The sequence below is a fragment of the Lagopus muta genome, chromosome 3, assembly GCF_023343835.1.
Source record: "Lagopus muta isolate bLagMut1 chromosome 3, bLagMut1 primary, whole genome shotgun sequence".
NCBI lineage: Eukaryota > Metazoa > Chordata > Aves > Galliformes > Phasianidae > Lagopus > Lagopus muta.
Window position 1 is genome coordinate 8,373,763 of NC_064435.1, and position 21,662 is coordinate 8,395,424.

General features: G+C 39.9%; 1 protein-coding gene across 8 annotated transcripts in view; it reads right to left on the reverse strand.

Moving 5' to 3' along the window:
* PHF20L1 (PHD finger protein 20 like 1) overlaps window positions 1-15,207 on the reverse strand; it is a 49,724-nt gene extending 34,517 nt beyond the window's left edge. Inside the window, exons 1-6 of one of the 8 annotated variants that reach the window (XM_048939104.1) lie at window positions 15,053-15,204; window positions 13,830-13,933; window positions 5,105-5,276; window positions 4,869-4,953; window positions 3,958-4,046; window positions 1,353-1,415 (exon numbers count right to left, since the gene is read on the reverse strand). In XM_048939104.1, the coding sequence (XP_048795061.1) occupies window positions 1,353-1,415; window positions 3,958-4,046; window positions 4,869-4,953; window positions 5,105-5,276; window positions 13,830-13,912 (492 nt within the window). In that variant the 5' untranslated portion in view covers window positions 13,913-13,933; window positions 15,053-15,204. Of the gene's footprint in view, window positions 1-1,352; window positions 1,416-3,957; window positions 4,047-4,868; window positions 4,954-5,104; window positions 5,277-13,829; window positions 13,934-15,052 lie in introns of all 8 variants that reach the window. The other 7 variants (XM_048939105.1, XM_048939107.1, XM_048939109.1 and 4 more) reach the window with 7 other exon arrangements.
* Between the last annotated feature and the right edge of the window lie 6,455 nt (window positions 15,208-21,662).

Below are 21,662 nucleotides of genomic sequence, written 5' to 3' on the forward strand. Positions count from 1 at the left end.
AGAAAGCACAGCCTGCACTAAAACAGCTTCTAAACAGCCTTTTCATTTCCAGTCAAGCTGAAGCACCCTGAAATCAGAAATTTCCCAAAGAAGATTCCAAGCTTCCAGGATGACACTGTACTAAACAACAAGTTTTAACAGTAGCTGTTCTAGTGCAACACAAAGGATTTTTGTTTATTTCATTTTTTTGTTATTTTCTTTAAAGCACAGAGCTTACAAAGAGTGGCAGACCACATAACTACAAAGCAGACAAAGGTTAAACTTTCAGAAGCCAAAGCAGAGAGATTAATCGTGGTGGGAATCTATAGCAGGATGAATTCTGAAATCTGCCTCTGGGCTGCTGGAAAGTACCTACTCTACCAATCACAAAAGTAGAACATTACATATCACAGATATCAGATAAACTAGCCAGTAAATCTTAACAGCAGGACTTTTTACTGGTGCATTCTGTATGCATAAATCAAGAATCCAGATATAAATACACTAAAAATGAAGAAAGAAAGCACTCCTTTTAAGATAAGTTTTCTTATCCCTAGTGTTCTGACTTCGTCACTTTAATGGCTAAGGTTTTGTAACTGCACCAATTTCACATGCAGTCAATTTTCCGTTTCCCCACAGGGTACCACTCACAACAGTATTTCTCATTCATTTACTGTTTTAAGAAGCTACGTTGCCTTCCATTTCAAGATTAATCTTTCAAATAAGCTGAGAGATTGGCAGAAGTAATGGGAAGCTGTATTTAGAAGACAAAACAGTATTTAATCACTACTGAGAAAAAAAATGATGTTTCACCAATTAGATCCACTAAATCAAAGCACAGGAAATTGTACAATCAATAAATATGTTAGTAGAAATTACCCAACAGCCTTGCACACCAATTAGTTAAAATACATTTTGAAGTACTCCCTTGCATAACCTTTAAGCCCACAGAAGCAGGAATACAAGAAAAGGATTATTCCTAAAACCCGACCCTTGTGCCAAGAACAATTCATACACATCATTCTTCCTTCACCTACCTACAACCAGAATCTCTATGCTTCTCCACAGCCCTACAGATTCAGCTGTTTTCTCTCCCCTGACACATCACAATTCCAAATTCCCACACGTTCATACATACACATACATAAAACACCATCAACCTATTGGCTGGCTGATTCCAAGGCAAGACTGGACTCCTTACCCTCACCTTTCAAATACTAAACAGTCTGTCCCACCTACATCTCCGCTCACATTGTCTCCTGCCATCTTCTTTTTTCCTGTGTGCCAAGTGTAAATCCACGCTTTTTCCTCAGCTTCCTCTTCCTGCGTGCCAAGTCCCCTCCCTCTCCTTCAAAACCCTCCTCAAAACTCACTTCTTTTGGTTCGACTTCCGTCACTAATCTCAGCTCCGGCGCTATCTGCTCCCTCTCGCGCGCCTGATTACATCAAAGATAAAACAAAAAAACATGAAACAGAAAAAGTAAGTTATCTGAATACTTCACATGTGCTCTCAAAAGGGTAGTCTAAATATCCCCATCTTTATTTTCTTTCTTTACTACTTTCCCCGCATTTCTGGTTGATTTCAATAAATCTGAGTTGCTCTGCAGAGGAACCTCATTCATCGTCCCATTGCATTGAGCTACACAAGTATTATGCACTCTTCTTAGAATCGTATTTCCACCCTCACAGCTAAGTCTTGTACGAACACAAACTCAGAAATGGTAGTCAAGCATCAGTGTTTGAAATCTCTTACAAACATACTGGACTCAAATATGGCTATTTTACTTGCTTTTGGAAGTAGTCCACTGCTGTTATTGCCAACAGCCTTAAAGTTACTGAAAAAAAAATACATGTATTCAAATAAGCATTTGCCTCTGGAGAGGACAATCACTGCTCCTGTTCTGATCAGATAAATTTTGTCACACACTTCTTTTAGCTGGATAACGAATCAAACTATTTAAGAGCTAGGTTACAAAAAAAAAAAAAAAAAAAAAAAAAAAAAGGCCTTTATTGCTTTGCAAGGAATTAACTAGTCCCTATTTTTTCTCTGTCCAATTTAAATTCTGTATGGTCTCAGTACAACCATTAAAAAAAAAAATCTTGCATGTGTCCAATTTGCTCACATGCAAGATCTCAAAGTAGTATTTTAAACATACACTCATCTATTGAAGCAAAATTTTTCTTTGGGAAAAAAAAAAACACAAAAAAAGCCATAGCATAAGTGCTGGACCTACCAAATCACATTATTTTACTGCGATCTTTTTAAATATCTTTTTTTTTTTTTTTTTTTTTTTTTAAAACTTATTTCCAGTAAATGGTACCTCAGAGTAAGCAATGGAAAAAATCAGAAACATTCATGTGAGTTCCAGGCCTTGTTAGAACTCCATTTCAAATAACTGACTCGGAAACAAAATCTTAGATTACATTTACCTTCTTAAAAAACTATGGAAGTACTTTAAAAGGAACATTTTTGCCATAGCATAAAGATGCACTGAACATAAAAACATTAATTTTGCCTTTGAAAGCTACAGCTTCGTACCTTCCTATAGTTTTACAGAACAAAACACCGAGACTAGGATCAATCAGCGTTGTAGAAAGCTTGCTTGTGCTTTTTTCTTTGTGTTTTTTCTGCAAGACAGCCTTAAAAACTTTAAATTCATCTCAAGTGTAAATTTAGCCCATTTAAATCTTAATTGAACCTACCTGTATTCAGCCACTGAGATGAAACTGACACATATGTCTTGGCTCAAAGTAGTTAACTCTGAGCTCCCAGGATGAAGTGTCAGACAGAGTAAAGGACTTGATGACGTTGTCTCAGGAGTATTTTAGTTTAGTTACAACCACACTACCCAAGTTTGCCTTTTTATGAAGGAAAAGGAAATATTCCAACTTCCTACCTGAACGTTAAACTGAAAATATTGTTCTGATTATTACTCAAGGGGGTCAACAGAGTTACTGTAACACCACAGCGAGAAAACACTAGTAGTGCAACTATGACTTAAGTTTAATCCTTATGGAAAGGTAGTTTAAATACTGTGGGTGTTGCCTGCACAACAGTTTGATGTTCTTTCTGCAGATGATCAATGCAAATATACAACCAACTGCAACACAGAGGCCAGAAACACAGAAATGTTCTCAGGCCAGTCCATCTGCTTTATCACATGAACAAAATACAGACAGACAACAGAAATTATGAAATAATGAATTTTGTTCATTAAGTTAAAATATTCTGGAGACATTGGGAACAAATAGGAATAATTTTTTAAACTTCTTGTGCATCCTAGTCTCAAATTATTTCAGTGATTTCTTCACTAATTACAGTTACCATGCAAGACAAACACAATAGCATTTCCACTGAAAGCATGCAACAGTGTTAAGTGTTGCTTTTCTTTTGCCAGTAAAGATATGCCTACTGATTAAAACATATCCTCTACTTCACAGCCTTCCTCCACTTCTACTCAGCACCTCTATTTCATCAGTGAAATAGAACTGTTCAGAGATAAATATTTATCTGTCTCCGTAAGTTCTGACAGAGGGGAGAAAACCCCACTGAACAATGCTGTTAATAAGAACGTACTGTGGCAAAAAATCTACCAGTGCAGCAAACAAGAGGGTAAAAATAAATAAATGGAAAATCACCAGCACAAACTACCAACAAGCTATAGGTTTTTCCTGAAGGGCCACAAGACAAAGGAAAAAGTCTCTGGATATTTCTGCTTCTATCAAGTCTATTAGACAAAACTCTGGAACAGATAAGCCAGCAATGGAGTATACAGCAGCTAGGCATTTCAAATAAAGGCAGGACTACTTGAGCAACACAAACTGAAGTATCATCCATAAAACTAGTGAAGCAAGGCAGTGCAAGTCCTAGAATAAAGACTGCAATCTAGAACTAGTTGTCCTAGATAACATTTCTACTAATCCAAGACAAAAAAAAAATAATCAATATGAAACATAAAAGATATCTAATATTATTACCTGCCCTTTTGCATCCTCAGGCATAGATTTGATATGCATTCTCTTAAGACATCGAATGACACCATCATAGAACTGTACTGTGAATGTTCCTAGAATAAGATTTATGTAATTACTACAAGGTAGTTAAGAAACAAACTCCTTATAATGAAAGTTTTATCAAAATATTTTGTAGGCAATATGAACGAAGTAAAAAGATGTTATCTACAAGCAGAATCAAAAACTTTTATGTAAAAGAAAATCCTAATAAGACCTTGCTTTTATATTTGTCAATCTTTGTCCACTTTGATAGTTTGAACCACATTTGTATGTCACTACACTTTCATTCATAATTCACTGAAAGTAATACAGGTATTTAGACTAACACAATAAGGAAACAGTTCACAATCAAATTCCTATTTGCTTTAAAATACAGGAAGGTATTTGTTTTCTTTTTTTATTCTACTTGAGCTCAGTAGAAATACTGCTCCTTTAAGAGGTGCTAAATTACACTGCTCTTTTACTTTTGTGCTTTCATTATTTTTTCTTCAATCATTTGTATTTTTAAAAGATCACTTCCTGAAACAACTAAGAGAACTTAAAACCAGTGGTGGTAGCCCAGTCAACAATAAGAGCACTATATTTCTAACTGTACAAGCAATATCCTTCCATTGCTGAGCAAACATTCAGCGTTTTATCCTTGAGGATAAATTTCAGTACTCTAATTTCAGACAGATAAAAGACCCTTACTATTTGACAGAATAAACATTTTCAACACATTGAGGCAATAAGGAAAACTTTATATGTATGTGTTTGTTTGTATGGGTTTTTGTTTTGTGGATCTTGGGTTTTTTTGTTGTTGTTCTAAGTTGACTACAGCAATAGCTTAGTATAAGCACAAAGTCCTTACTGATGAACCATACATGAATACATACCCTCCTTATTAATTGCTTCAATCTTTGCGGGGTAATATCGACAATCTGTCCAACGAGCTAGGACTTCTTCACCAGGCTTAAAATCCTATTAAAAAAAAAGTTATTAATATTTTAAGCACTTAAACTTTTTCCTACAAAGACTTAAACATTACATACTAGGGAGATTTGATGCAGGAAACCAAGTAGGACAGTTTTCCAAAAGCAGTGATAACCAAAACCCACGACATGCCACTTACAACAAATTCTTCATCGTCTTTCAGCCCTTCTTTCCTTAATGCTGGTCGCTCCAAGGGTCGCAACCTGTTGCTGTCCCAGTAAATCCACTCATCATAGCGATGACTCCAACGTTCAAAATGGACCAGCATCTTCCCCTCCTCATAATCTATCTTCTCAATACGAGATGGATACCTTGAACAATAAACGCAAACTGATATTCAAGAGTTTTGGTGCTCTGGGTTTGTTTTGCATATAACAGCACTTACATGACTACTGGAAAATTTATACTAACAAGTTACACTAACATTTTGTATTGAGAAATCTCCAAGTCTAAAAAAAAAAAAAAAAAAATCAAGATGCTACATGCTACATGTTATCCTACTATTAGTTTAAGAGTGATCTATACACATCAGTGATGCCATCAGCTTTATCAAAGGATGCAAGTCTGAAACTGCCAGACTAAAGCTGCCTGAAATGGGCATTAGAAGTTTGTGTTCTAACAGCTTTAAAACCTGTGCTTATTTGAAGCAAAAGCCTGTAACAATTTTTGTCATATGAGGATAAGTAGAACATAAAATAAGTAGAACATAAAAGACATCCATTACTTTTAGTAAATGAAATACTTCATTAAGCCATTTCATGCATTGCAGACAAATCTGAGCAACTAATCAAATCCAGAGGTCAACAGAACACTCTTAGTCTAAGTCACTTTTTAATTTGTGGATTTCACTGACATTAAATTTGATTCACAGAGACCTTTTTTTTGACAATCACCATTTTGTAAGCACGCATGCACTGAAATATGTCTGCCACTTAATCTATGGGTTTTCCTCACAGCAAACGCAGTAGTATGCAATCTGCAGGACTAATCAGGACAACCACACTGAGTCCTAGGCATCATTTGGCTGTGGCAGATGCAACAGATTCTGACAAATTTGTATTTCAGGAACCATAAAAATTTGGTAACGTTTTAAGGAAAAAATGGCAAATTTCTTTAACTTCAGCAATAACTACTGAATCTCTCTGCTTTAACAAAGTGATGTATTGCACAAAATTGAAGCAGGGCAGCAAGTCACAAACACACTTTCCCAAACAAAACTCATTAGATACCCTTCTACTATATGAAATGCAGAGAAAATTGGAATGAAGCAGAAATCAGTTCTTCCTACATGTAACAAGAATACTGAAACAAATTCTGAATCTCTGAATTAGAATATCATATTTTCTCCAGAGTTTATGATCTGGGTAACACAACTGAACTAGAAACAATTTCTCACGTCCAAACAGCTAACATAATAGAAGAACAGAGGAAAATATGGATGGCCTAAAGGTAATAAAAAATGCATTAAAAGAAAGGTCACCACAAAAAGACAGCTGTCTTCCACTTTTGTTAAGAGATAACCTGTTCCTCAAACAAAATGTCCCTGCTGAGGAATAATAAAAGTGCAGAGTCTGAGCAATCAATTTTCAGTCCTAATGCACACCTGAATAGTCAGAAATGCATTCAACATTTAAAATGAAAAACACAGTTATCGTACATTTTCTCTTAAAATACTGAGGATGATGAAAAAAATCTTTAACACTATGTTCCAATTGAATATATTAAATTTTCTGGCAACTATAAGGCAAAGGGCATTAAAATAAAAAAACATCAAACCCAACTTGTTCCTTCACCCTGATAATTTCTCCAGACTTACTTCCTCAGTTGCTTCCCCACATACAGCAGCTTCCCAATGTCTAAACTTTTCAGAACCAGGGACAGAAAAATTCTCTTTGATTTTCTAGGTTATTACTGCATCAACTTCAGCCACATCTCATTCTTGCACCAGAACATGTGAAGAATCAACTGTCTTATTTCATTTCAATCATCCATGTATTTCAGAAATGTAAAGCATCTTCATAGCCAATTCCATAAGTTCCTAACTTAGTTCCATTCAACTTCACAAGCCAACATTTCAACCCCACACTCCAGATGAGTTTTCCACCCTACTAAAAAATGTTTTCATTGATAAGAATTCCACTGAACTTTTCCAGAGGAGCAATATGATCAGCCTCCTTTCACTTCTAAAATAGGTTGATAACAGTAAAAAAAGAAGAGTGAAACTAATATGTTCTACCAAGACAGAAAGCAAAATTCATAGGTCATAAAATCATGTCATTTTGGTTTAAGAAATCTCACCTTGGTAAATATACTGGTTTAACTCTGAAAAAGAGAGTTTTAAGAACATAAAGGCAGACAAGAATTCGTTTTCCCTGTCTCTGACCATCATTTCTACTCAAGTCTACAGACTTCCACCCTAATTCCATTCCATTACTTTCTTTGCTTCCCAAAGTCCTTTGACAAGTAACTAGTCAGGATGTGTCAGAATAAGCAGGAAGAGTAGCAAAGGAAAAAGCAGCAAAAAGCAGCAGGGACATGTGGGTCCATCCCCTGCTCAAGCAGGGATATGCAGAGCAGGGTGCCAAGAACCACATCCAGGCAGCTTTTGGAGTTCTCCAAACAGACTTTATAGCCTCTGGGCAACCTGTAGCATAGTTCAAACGCCTGCACAGCATAGAAGTGCTTCCTTATGGTCAGCTATAACTTCCTTTTGTGCCCACTGATTCTTGTCTTGGCTGAACACCACTGAAAAAAGCCTTGCTCCTTTTTTTTTTTTTTTTTTTTTTTTTTTTTAGTAAATTTATAGTTATTACAGGAAACATATGGGTAGCAACATTACCTGAAAGAGTTCCAAACAGAAGCAAAAGACTATACAAGTACTTAACAGATCGAAGGAAGGAAAAACCCTGAAGAAGGACTTCGAAGCAATCAAAAATGAGAGCTGAAGCACAAAAATGAGAAGCACTGAAGCTGCAGTAGTGAAATGAAAAACAAAAGCAAAGGTATTCTCTCATGACATCAAAAAACTGTTTAACGAAATATGAGAAAGAAGGTGATACAAAACTATGGCTGCTTTATGAAAATTGAATTATTTTTCTAGGCATTTCCACAGTAATATTTTAGTTGTTATGACACTGTCCTACAGCATTTCTCTTGCTAAAGTAGGTTTAACTGCTCATCAGCAGCACAATCACCATTTTGAGAACTGTACTTTGAAGTAAAACAGAAAAGAAAAATGAGAAGATTGTACAATCCTGGAAAAAGAAAACAGAGTAAGAAATGAAATACAAGAGATAGCTTGAGGCAAGCGTACGAAGTGAAGATAGTTTTAAGTAGAATTCAGCTAGTCAAGATTCGAGACTAACATATTTGGAGAATAAAAATAAAAAGAGAGCAAAGCTAGAAGTAATTAATAAAATTAAGGATGCAAAACATGAAGTCTCACTAGGGTAAATCCAACTCAAAGTTCATTTTCCTTTGAGGAATACAGGTAGTGCTAACAAAGCCCATGATACTGCTTTCAGACAGCTAAAACCTACAACAACAACATCACAGTGTCTTTATTCCAGTAATCTCTGCTTCTTCAATGTGTGTTAAGACAGTGATGACAAGCTCAATAAAGCCAAAACCTGCACTGAAGTCCAGACCTCAGGGATGCATGTTTTCAGAGATCTCCCTACCAATCAAGCTTCATGCCACTATCATTAGGCAAACCAAAGATAACATTGTATGGATTTAGCAACAAGATGTTGCCCTCAATATCCTTTAAAATTAGCCACATAATGTGCCACAACTGTATAAACAATTGTGCATAAACAGCAACATTTCACAGCACCAATCCCACAGTGGAAAAGACAAGAGCACACATTGCAGAATTTGCTATTGGAAATGTTGCACAGAAGCCATCTGTGCAAACGAACAGTAAATTATCCTCTAAAATATTGAGGAACTTGTGCAGGAAAAAAAAAAAGCCACACTCCAGTTCAATAAGGAAAGTGTTTTTCCTGTGGCAAGGAATAATAACCTGCAACACTTGTTGGCTGCTTTTATTTTCACTAGTGTGCAAGCATACATGAAACTGTATTGAATTATCACAAAAGAAGTCTTGTCCAGTTGTTGTTTTTTGAGAGAATAGGGGAACTACTGATAGTTGATAGCTTAAATATTCCACGTTCTCTGTTCTCAAGTTCCAGAGATACCAACTTTTAGGAGTTCTGCAACATTACAGTGAACCTGCAAAATGTGTATGGCTTACAAAACTTACATCATGAAACAAAATTGCTCCAACACTCAAATAGGAAAAAATAATGTGAAAATTTCCAGTTCTCATTTCCAGAAAATATTTTTTTTTTTTTCCAGTCAACCAATAAATAGCCACAACTGCAATGTTCTTCATTTTCATATTGCCTTACATTTGTCCCTTCAAAAGTCACAACAGCCAGTAAATTACCATGTGAGGTGGGAAAATAGAGATTTCAAACTGTAAATATGTGTGCAAAAACACTATGCAATTTCCCAGTTTGCAGCTAAGAAAGACATGAAATAGACACATACTTCCTGTTTTCACAATAATGTATTAAAAAAATGTTTCCTTCTGCCTCATAGAGGATAAAACAGTAAGTGTGCTCCATTCCGACCTATCAGCAAATAGTCTTCCTGTATTTAAATAGTCTGCAAAACCTATTCCTACCTCCCTACCTTCTACCCTACGTTTTGGCAATAGTCTTGTGCTCCTTCAAATAACCAACTATCAGGTAATCCAGTCAACTGAAATCTAAAGCGAGGTCTAAAAACTAACTTTACCCAAAGCATTACAAGGAAGAACCTTCCCTTCACACGTTCTTCCTTCACACATCCTTCCCCATTCAGGGGAACTGGGGTAGCATTGCTCCTCTTGCTGTAAGCAAAGATCAGGTTAGTGACCACCTGAAGAATCTGAACACCCATAAGCCTACTGGTCCTGATGAGATGCATCCCACTCTCTATGATATTTAAAAAGTCACAACAATCAGGTCAAGTCCCTGGTGACTGAAGAAAGACAGTGTCACACCCATTTTTAAGAAGGGTAGAAAGGATATCTCAAAACTACCAGCCCATCAGCCTCACCTCAGTGCTAGAGAACATCATGTAGTAGATCCTACTGGAAGTTACAGAAACACATATGGAAGAGAGGAAAGTAAACGGGATAATCAGCATGGTTTCAACAAGGACAGATCACACCTGATGAAACTTGTCTCTTCTCATGATGGTGTAACTGCATCAATGGACAAGGAAGAGCCACTGATATCATCTATCCAGACTTCGGAAAGGCCTTTTTACATGGACCCCTCCCCTAAAACATCCTTTCCTTAAATTGGAAATATATGGATTTGATGGGTGGACTGTTCAAAGGACAAGGAACTGGTTACAAGATTGGTACCCAGGGGTCAATGGCTTGATGTCCAGGTGAAGAACAGTGACAAGTGGTGCCCTTCAGGGGTCAGTACTCAGACTGATGCTCTTTAATATCTTCATCAGCAACATCGACAGCGCAGTTGAGCTCACCTCAGCAAGTCTGTGGATGACACCAAGCTTGATTGGACATAAGGAAAAACTTGTTAACACTAAGGGTGGTAAGGAACTGGTTGTCCTGAGAGGCGGTGGACGCCCCACCCTTAGTGACATTCAAGGTCAGACTGGACTAGGCTTTAAGCAATACTTCATTAAGAACTACTGCTGTAAGACATCCTTCTTCACTGAGAGGAGTTGGACCACATGACCTTTAATGGTCCTTTCCAACTCAAAAGAATTTATGATTTTATGGCACTAGAAAAAAATAAGTAAAACAAAACATGCCAACTCAAAGTGCTATTATTCTGACAATTAACTTATTTGAATGACTTCTTCCATTCCAGAGCTTTAAGAGCCATATGCCTGTATTTCCAATGGTATATAATTCACAGCTTAGATTTTTCCACACACAATTAACAAACATTACGTCTCAGAAAAATAACTGTCTTGAAGGCAATACCTGCAACTTATGGGACAATCAATAGTGAGCTGAAGTCACAAGAAAACGGAAGAAAAAATACCTACTATTAAATATATTAACTTTACACAGACTGTGTACCACTTCATGGGAGCTATCAGCCTAAGAACCATTCTTACAAATGGGCACATAGTTACAATACACAGTTCTATCACTGTTTCATTTGTTTTGTCAGTGAGAGGTATAAGTAGCTGCCCACATGTATCACTGTTTATGAGATTGTAAGATATCAGGTATCAGTGTTTATAAAATTATAAGAAACCTCAGAAAGCTTCCACTCACTCAAGGCAGGGTCACTGGCAGAATCACAGCAGGTTGCCTAAAGCTTTATCCAGTCCAGTCTTAGAAGCTCCAGCCTTGGAGACGCCACAAACCTCTTTGGGCAGCCTGCTCCACTGCCTGTCCTCATGAGGAAAACCATTCTCCTTGTACCTACCCAGCCTGAAACCCTTCTTTCAGATTCTACTGTCGTCTCTATCCTCCCACTACACACTAGAGCTTGTCTAATCTTCATCATTGGCATCGCTGGTTGGTCTCCTGAAGTCTTCTATCCTACAAGCTGAACAAACCTAGTTTACTCACCTCACCCTCATGGGTCTCATGCTCCAGGTCCCTGACTACTGACTAATTTTCTATTATCAGTCAATCCCACCTCCTTCACTACTTGCTGACAGATGATCACGTGGACTTTGTTTAGAGCTGCATTTCATAATGAATTCACCTCTGCAAGTTAAAATTTAACAAGTGAAACAAATTCATTGTCTCAGGTCATCTCCCCTGTAACTCAATGTTTTTCAGTTCATAATGAAGCAACTGGGATCACCTCCAAAATAAAGCAAAACAACATGAAAAATAAACAGTCTCACTGACAGCCTGCCTTTACTGATGAGTTTGTCTGTGCTTTCCACTGCTCAGTTCTCACACACAACAAACATCATAACCCAAACACTGTCTGCAAAAAACTTATTTTTAAAAGCAATTAACAGTGAAGACCCACAATATCTCCAAAATTTAAGAAATTCAAACAATGTATCAATTTCCATTAGGTAAATTTCAGCAACTGCTGAAAATTTACATGCTGTAGAAACATCTCCAAACGCAAAATTCATGCAGAATTTTAATAATTATGCTCTTCTTTAATCAAGAAAAGATTATCATTTAAAATTTATTGTTTTGTGAGCATTGGATCTCTATATAACAGGAGACTTTCTTAAAAAACAAAAGCAAACCCCCTTTTACATTATAATGATAACAATGTTATTTTTGAGCAAATGCTTTTCTTCACTCTGGTTCTTGTAGTAATACTGCTCTTCATTTTTAGCTTTACTAAAAAAACAGATTCCATATATGCTAAGCAACTTTTTTTTTTTTTTTTTTTTTTTTTGAGATATGTTCTATTTCTGCAGGCATATGAGGGGAATGCCTATAGTGTACATATATAGCAAGGATTTAAAAAGCATCCACCACCACCTTATGCAACAGTTACACAGCTAAGAGACTGTTATCCTAAGAACATAACAGTAGCTCTTACCTAAAAAGCTTTTTGGTTATGTGCATGAATATTATTTTGTTTGAAAAAGAGCCTTGTTCCCAGTATCCGACACAAATGCAAAATTTGAATATTAACTTCCTATTCCTATATATGGCATCACTGTTCACACACGTAAAACTTGACCTATTCTATCCAATAGTCCAGATGGTGAATCAGTTCCTAGAAAATTTAGAATAAACCCTATTCTGCCTGAAAATACCAAGCACTCAGCTACAGTTGCTGCTGGGCATTCAGTTAAAAAATGAGTAATTTGGAAATCTTTCTACAGCAACAAATAAGAACTGTTTTTTAAAGCCTATTTTTCCTTCAGAGAGTCTTTATTAAGACAAATTGTTTGGCTGTATTTAAAGCCTTAAATGAAAAAAAAGTTAAGCTTTTTTATACAGACACGGAGTAATCATGGAAATAATAGTCTTCTCATCACATAATTTGGAGTTAACAGGATCAAATATTTACATGAACATTAGGATGCTCCGTTCTCCAAAAACCCATCAGAGCAGTAGGTACAGGCCTTTACGCTTCCCTAGTACTAACCAGTTAACCAGTCATGCTTGGCAGCTAAGAAAAAGCTTCTGGATAGATGCCCCAGCTACTAACCAGACCTTCTCCAAACTGAAACATCATGGTCAGCATATGCCATGAAACTACTCGCATTAATTAAATTTTGACTAAGAATTTATCTTTCAAAGAACTCTTTTCACAACATATATGCAGTGTAGCAGCATCCTTGTGCCCAACAGGTTCCCATTTTATACTAACAGCTATTACAGAACACCTGGTGGTAGTCACAGTTCTAAGCACTCTGCTCCTCCAGCTGTTTGATGCAAACATACCTTACCTGCTCCATGTACTCTGATTAAGGATGTTTTCCTTTCTTAAACTAGTTTTACAATCCTAGGAGGTATAACAGTAGAATAGAAAAACCTACTCGCATACTTTCAAACTAAAAACAAAATTAGTCTTCAGTCACAGAAGTCTGCCACATTAACACATCTGGTTATCTTGCACATCACACTGATGTACTCTAGAAAAGTTTTTCAATTACTATGGTTTCACAAGCAACTAAAATCACAGATCCCACAGAAAAGTGCTGTTTGATTTCTGAAGAGAGAGTATTTACTTACACCTTGAAAGTCTTTTTAAAAAAGCATCCATAAAGTTATGAAGTTCTTACATAAAACAGACAATTAGTAGATATACTATACTTTCAGTTGAGCATCAAACCATACAATACACACAGAATAATTTTTTTTGCTGGCAAACACTACACAGGGTCTTCCATACCATTTTTGTAAATAGTCCAGTGCCTCCAAACGAGCACCAATCTCAAATGTGATTCCAGGACGATTTGGAGGCTTTTTACTCATCTTGATATTCTTTTTCACTACCTTTGGAGGAAAAAAAGAAAGATCATATTAAAGCACATAACGGTGTCTAAAAGGTGCCACTGACAGCAAACACATACCAGAAGTTGGAAACATTACGAAGTTTCTCTCCAAATTTTCATTTTATTGCTATTAGATGCTTTGCCTTTGGTAGTGTACTTAAGATCTGAACAAGGCATTCAAAAAACCTGTTTTTGATTTCTCTGCGCCTTCCTTTCAGAAAAACTAACAAACAAGCAAACAACAGTCATCAACCTGAAGCCTAATTCAGAAAGACAAAACTTGTGCTTACGTCTGAGATGGTATGCTGTAGATCCTTGATGTGTTTTTGGGACATACTTATCAGAGAGACTTAGAGTAAACCCCGAATAAGTGATAAAAAACAAGTTGGAAAACCAACCACTACAAATAACACAAATGAAAAGACAAACATAGCCTAAAAGGCAAGTTAAATGAAACTACCAAAAACAAACGGGGAAAAAAAAAAGGAGTGGGGGGAGGCATCTTCAGCCTTTCCGTGCAGTGTTGAATCTCATTCTTACCACTAAGTATGCTTCATTGAAGACTGTCTTATTTTTTTCAGTAATTCAGTCACTGTCAGAAAATGATTTTCCTGCCCTACTACCCTTATGACCGCGAGCGGCCACCGCCGCCGAGCACACAGCAGCTGAGGAGGCCGCAGGCTCCCGCCGCACGCCCACTGAAGGGTGCCAGGCTGCACGGCCAAAGCCTTCCTCGCCCAGACCACCAGCGAAGCAGCACCAGAACCCCAGTTTTTCAGCCGGGCTCAAGTGCCCGAACCGGCAGCGCGACCCCAGGCAGCCGCCTCAGAGAGGGAGCGGGCCGAGGGGCTCGCCGCCGCTTGCCAAGGACGGCGGGCACAAAGGGGCGCCGAGCACGGGTGGGCCCCCACCGGCCGGGGCCCCGCCGGAGAACCAGTACAGGCGCGGCCCGCCGGATCCCGGCACGGGAAAGGCTGCAGGAAAGGCTGCGGGAGCGGCCCGGCCAGGCCCGGAGACCGTGAGGGGCCGCGGGAGCCCCGAGCCAGGCCGGGCCCTCCCGGAGGGTGCCGGAGACCGGGGCCACCCGCCCCGCTGCCCGCGCGCTCCGCGCGCTCCTTACCGCCTCCTCCGACTCTCAAGACGGCGGCGGGGCCCTTGACGGCCCGCAGCCCCGGCGCGGCACCCGCTGCTCCCGCTCGGCGCGGCGCGGGGTGTCCGGCGCGGTGGCCGCCCTCAGAGCCCCATCCTCCCCGCGCCCCGCCGCCGCGTCACCGCTCTGCGACGGCTCCGCGAAGCGCGATAGGGCGCCGCCATGCCGCCGCCGCCCCCGGCACGTGACTGCGGAGCCGGTGACGCGGGCGGAGACAGGAGAAGGGAGGGAGACAAAGAGAAGCTGCCGCGCGCGTGCCCGGCCGTGATTGACAGCTGCGGTGGAAGCAGGCTCGGAGCTTTGTGGAGGCCGTTGGCGGTGGTTGGTGTGGGGCTTATCGCCTTGCTTTGCGTTGACTGAGAGATAACAGCTCAGGCCTGGCGCTTGGGTTCTGTGCTGCTTCTCTGGGAACCATCTCACGGAGACAAATCGGCGATTCCACCTTCCCATTGCTTAATACAGCTGAGAATACTGCTAAGCTTTGTAGTAAGAGCATGCTGCTGGCTCATGCTCAACTTAAGAGTCCACCAGGAAGCCCACGTCCTTTCCAGCAAATGTGCTTTCCAGTTGCATGGCCTCCTGTGCATCCTGGTGCCTGAAGTCGGTCTTCTCTGGGTTCAGGATTTTCAGAGAATCACAGAATGGCCGGGGTTGGAAGGGAGCTCAAGGATCATGGAGCTCCAAACCCCTGCCACAGGCAAGGCAGCCAGCTTCCATGTTTAATGCTTGATTTTGCAGGGATAGATGCTTCCAGCTTTGTTGCAATGGCAAGAACAGCATCATCGCACTCCTACTGGTGTGATGTTCACATAGCAGTCATGTTCCCACAACCTCGCAAAGAAGAAACACAAGCTTCCCACTGTATGCTGTGTTTCTGGAGAATGCATAATCTGGGTTACAGTCAGTTTTTGAGCAGACTTAATGGCAGAGAGCTATTAAGTAAACCAAATTAAAATATATATATATTTGAGTGGGGCTCAGTCTGCCCCACTCGGTTTTGAAGTTGAGCTCCTTCAGACGTAATTGGTACAGAAGTGCAGCTCTTGGCACTGTCATTATCTGTGCTCCACTGGGTTTTCATAGGACAGGTTCCCTCTGCACATCATGCAGTACGTAGAGAAGGTGGGTAGTGTCAATCTTGAACTGCACTGATTTGGAACCTCAGGTGCCTATGAACCGTGGAAGAGCTTTGCTTAATCCCTGTGAGACTTCCTCCTATTGTAAGAAGTGCAGTTTCAATGTGCTTTTCCTCAGAAGATATATTACAGAACAGTGAGGTTTGTTGTGCTGGAGATGAAACCCCTCCAGCAGCAATGAACATGCAGCATCAGGATACTGTTAAATGCTTCTGCCTGAGGAGAATAATATGGGGGATAGATAAAAGAGCTACAGGAGATGTGGCTGAACACAGGTGGGTGGTTGAGTCAAGCCAGGGGTTGAATGACAGAGATTGTCTTCTTTGGTATAAGAAAGCCTCAGGGTGATGTGTGGTACCATCACCTCAACTCACTGCGGGAGGTGGAGGCCAGGCTGGTGGCAAGCTTCAGAGGCACCAGGACTAGGGTATTTAGTTAACTGATAAAAGCTCATCCACACACCCACAGAGGAGCACAGAGAGGCAATGGCAGCAGGGAAATCCCCCAGCAGCACCCTCCAATAAGCCAGCAGCAATCATAGTCCCATTTTCACTGAGTAGAGCCCAGCTGCTGGAAGGATCAACCCTATATACATATATATATTTATACGCTCACTCATGGAGTCCATCCTGCTCAGCCAGAGAGAGGAAAAGTATCCAAGAGCTTTTTCTAATTTTTAGCAGAAGAACATCTCAGATATTTAATCTAATCTCTTGGGAAAACATAGTATGTATGGCTGTGTTCCTATCTGCTTTGCCTTTTCCTTTCTCCTTTTACTTATGAAACTTCTGTCTCACTCCAGGTTTGGCAGAGGGATAGAGGCCTTACAGTATTACCCCAGCCTGTTTTGTTAAAGTGCTCAGGTGGGCAGGGAAGGGCAACCTAGTTGACAGAAACTCTGTGCCTCCACCCCTCCAGACACAGCACAGGCAGGCAGATGCACAAGAGCAGATCTCATTATTTCTGCTCCACGCAAAATTTGGTGCTGAATTTTTTACAAAGCACATTGCCAGCATTGTGAATATTATACAGACCATTAATTGGAAACCAAACTAGATAGGAGATTTTATCTTGCTAGTCAGTGACTCACAGACTTGGAGGGGAAGGAGGATTTCATTATCAGCTGAGCATGAGCTCACGGTATGTTGTTGATGCTAAAAAGGCTACTGCAGTCTTTGCAAAGCACATGCACATAGAAATACTGAGTGGGAGTGGGGAGGTGACATAATCTCTGTACTTGTCACCAGTACATTGTTATTAAAATAACCAACTGCTCAGGAGAGCCGTCCAAAAACTGGAAGGGTTTGGAAAAGATTTGGGAAAATGACCAAACAATTGGAAAAAAATGTGTTATGGTGTGACACCCAGCCATCGGTTTGCTTATTTTGTGATTTATTTTAATTGTGAGCAGTTGTATTCCAATTGCTCTATAAAAAACTTCTGTAAATGTCAGATATTATAGTCACAAGGTGACAGTCGTGGACTAAACCTCCATCTTTGTTTTTACACTTGTTATTGTAGCAGGGCATTTAAAGTGACCGCTGAGGCTTGTATTTAAATAGTGACTGTGTGGTCTCCATCTAGCAAACAAGCATCAGAACCTCTGCTCCAGTCAATTTGTTTGTGTACTGAGCTTAGCTGTAGTCTGGCTCTGCTCTGTCATCATCTATGCTTTTCCTGCCACTTCCTTTGTCCATTTTGATACCCTGCTTGGCATCAGTTACACCAGCCCTGGTCTTTTCCACATTTTAAAGACACCTTTAATGTTTTTTACTCAGTTTCTCTCTAGTTCTTTGCAGGATGCACATAACTCAAGAAATGACTTCTCCCAGTGAGCTGGCCATTTGCTGTACAGGTATTGCAGCCACATCACTGTGTTTTAATGCATGTTGGGGAGGTGACATGAAGCTATAAACCAGGAGTTAGGTTCCCTTGTCGCAGTATTGTAAGTGAAGTATGATGAGGATGCTAAGGAGTGAGGACTGCTAAAGCCAGGTTAGTAGTAAAGTGTGCTTTTATACAGGTAATGCTGACATCAGTGAAAGAGTCCAAATCCAAAGAAAGAAGAAAGATCCTGAGAGGCAGGTAAAGTTATAGGTTACCAGGTTGTTACCCCCTGATGCAGCAACTCTGGACAAAGGCAGCTTTGCTGGGCCATGCTGCATATACTAAAGTACTTCCAGCGCAGGCATTTGATATTTCTTGTGGGCACACTCAATATTCACTGTGCTATGAATATTGTTTCCCAGTGAATGTTAGACCTCCTGAGATTTCATTGTGTTTGTGTCTTGGAAGCAGTGCTGTGCAATGTGTTGCTTACTTCTGCCTTACATATTGCAGCCATATGTTTTGGGATGTGTTTTGGTTTTGGAGAGGTCTGAACATGTCAATAAACATTTTACTGAATTTATTGAAGAGCCTTGTTAAGAACTGTACTGAATGGAAAAAATTGCTTATGCCTGCTCTGATTGTTCATTGGTTTCCTAGTTTATTTCCCTTTGAGACTGAAATTCAACTTCTAACTTGTGGTGCTTAAGCAGAGTACTTCACTCACAAGCATCCCATATCCCATGGGTAAGTTTTTCATAGTCTGCCATTTTTAAGGGCTGATCTCATGGTGGATGAGGGAAAGGGATGGAAGGAAAGTTTTGCCAAGATGACAACTGTATTGGAGTCGCTGTTTGGGTGCTCTGAATGTTTATCTCAAACATGGAGATATTGAGGGATAATTCTGTAAGAGAAAGGGTGAGTCTAATGGATAAATCACTACAAAACTTGCAGTCTAGCAAGAAAGTTTTGCCATGAAGTTACCAGTACAAATGTGCTGAGAGAATTTGCAACTTCAAGTGAAGGAGAGTGTAACTCCAAAACTCAAATCTGTTCAACCTCTTGCCATCCAGCACTGAGAATGAAAACAGATGTCACACCTGCCAGCAGGAAATGCCAATCATTTTGCATCATCAGTGATACATTTTCCTATCTCCTTTGTAGTCCTGGTGTGTCTGTAGGGCTGTAGGATGATTGTCAACACAGACTAGCTCTGAGTGTCCAACTCTGCTTGTGGTCTTGCAAAACATTTGTTTATGGGATGTTTCTTGTTTATTGATATTTGTCCTTTAGGTCTGTGCTGACATCCCATTGACAGTTTTCTACAAGTTTTGGTCTAAGTTCTCAATTTCTTGCTAGGTCACACTCAAATCCTTGATCATTATACAGTGCTGGATAGCTTCCATTCTGTAAACCCACTCTGCCTCCAGTATATCATGATCGTCTATGGTATATGAAGGCTGCATGTGCCTTTTCCTCTCCCTAGCAGTTGAGTTAGTCCAGGAAAGCACCTTCAGTTCAGCTGGAAATGTGAGAAGTATGACATAGGAACAGCTGGAAAAACTGTTCCAGAAAAAGTTCCAGAAAAGCCTGCAGACTTTCTGTACAAACTTCACAATTTTGGATTTTGTTTAAATACTGGCATATAGACAGAAAGAGATTCAGTCACTGTCAGTCTGCAGTAGTTATTTACATACAAAATGAGAGATGGCTCCTAAGGATGCTGCATAAAACAGCATGCAAGGCAGACATTTTAAAGAACATCATTAGAGTATTACTTCCAATTGATATCTGTCTTCATTTACACACTCAACAGTATAATTTGCTATGGAAATGACCATGGCATCAATACTATCTGTAGTTTTCCATGACTCAGGCACCATTAACTTTCTCAACTATACCTTTTCAGTATATATTATCTTTTAGCATTATATAATATCTAGAAACCTTCACTGCACAGCAGTACTAGACCTTCCACTATTGTTTCGTGAAGATCACATCAAAACCATCACAGACATCAGCCATGGTCTCAGGTACGCTGATAAGCAGTACATCACTTCCAGAGAAGCACTGATTTGAATTAGGGGATTTGTAAAGAATCAAGGCATCACCCTAGCAAAATTTCAGATCTGTCTAGATAGAGCACCTGGCTAGTACACTAAAGATGTGTATGTAGGTCACCTGCTCAACTTTCGAGTACCGCTGTGCGTGTGGGCTGCCCAGCTTTACCTGAGCTGACATGGAATATAGGCAACTGAGTCTTCACCATGTCTGGTGGTTTCTTTCAAGGTTGACCACATTGTCCTTGGGTTTGTATGTGCCCTTTGTACTCTGCAGAGCTGACAGTGGTCCATCTCCTCATAGTGTCCTTCTTGGCTTACTCACTGTCCCTTCCATTTCTGTTTGCATGTCCTGAGGTGATGGATGTAGATGTGCTCTGGGAGCTTGATGATCAGCTGGTCAACATGCTGTCAGCACATGTCATTCATATAGTGCCTCCCCTGCCACCCCAAACTCCATTCCCATTCAATCCCAGTTCATACCAGCAGTCAGTGCATCAGTGTTTCTACTGCAATTCTTGATAGAAGATGCAGCTAAAGATTTTTGGCCAACAGCTCTGTCTGTTTTGACCACCTGCAGATATTCCTGAAGTCCCAGTTTGTGACCTTTTATAATTAATCTAAACAATCCCAGTTCCCTCAGCTGCTCCTCATAAGACTTGTGCTCCAGACCCTTCACAGCTTTGTTGCCCTTCTCTGGCATGCTCCAGGGCCTCGATATCTTTCCTGTAGAGAAGGGCCCAAAATGGAACACAGTTCTCAAGGTCTGACCTCTCAAGTGGTGAGTACAGAAGGTATGCAGGGTGTGAGTACAGCAACTGGAGTCAGACCATGAGTCAGAGGTCCTGTGCGTTTGTGAAGCAGCAACTGGAGAGACGATAGACAGAAGAGAGAAAAACAAAGCAGCAGCCATTGGGATGGGACCGCAGAGTCACACAGTAAGTGACGACTGGTGAAGATCAAGCTGGACCGGCTGGTATAGAAAGCCTAGGAGAAGAGCAGAAATACATGTGGGGCTCACTGCTGTAATTTCTCATTTCCTTCCGTCGGTTGAACTTGCAATTTATGCAACTGACCTAAAACTACTTACTGCACAGCAAGACTGCTAGTGTATTAGTTTCTTATAATTTAAACTCATAAGGCTGAGGTGGAGCCTGGGTTGGGCTAGGAAGTTTGAGGAACAACAGGGAAGGCTGTAGAAAACATGCATGGAAATAGTGTTGCACTACATTTTCTCACTGGCATTATCCTACTAAATTAAAAGAAGTTATACAAAGAAGGAATATGCCCTATGGTTACAGTTCTGAACAAAAAGACCTTAAAATACTCATTTTAGATTGGCTATCATGCAGAAATTTTTTTGTAATATTGTCTAGTTCCTATTTTGTCTGCTTTTCTGTGAGGTGAGAATTTTCCGTTCCTTTGTTATCAGTGGAATTGTTTTTCCTTCTCCAAGGAGAAAACTGTCATCAAACTAAAGGCTCATGTTTTATTTTTGTCAGTGATGCAAGCAGACTACAAGAGAGATGTAGCATATTGTACCTGTTTTTCTGGAGA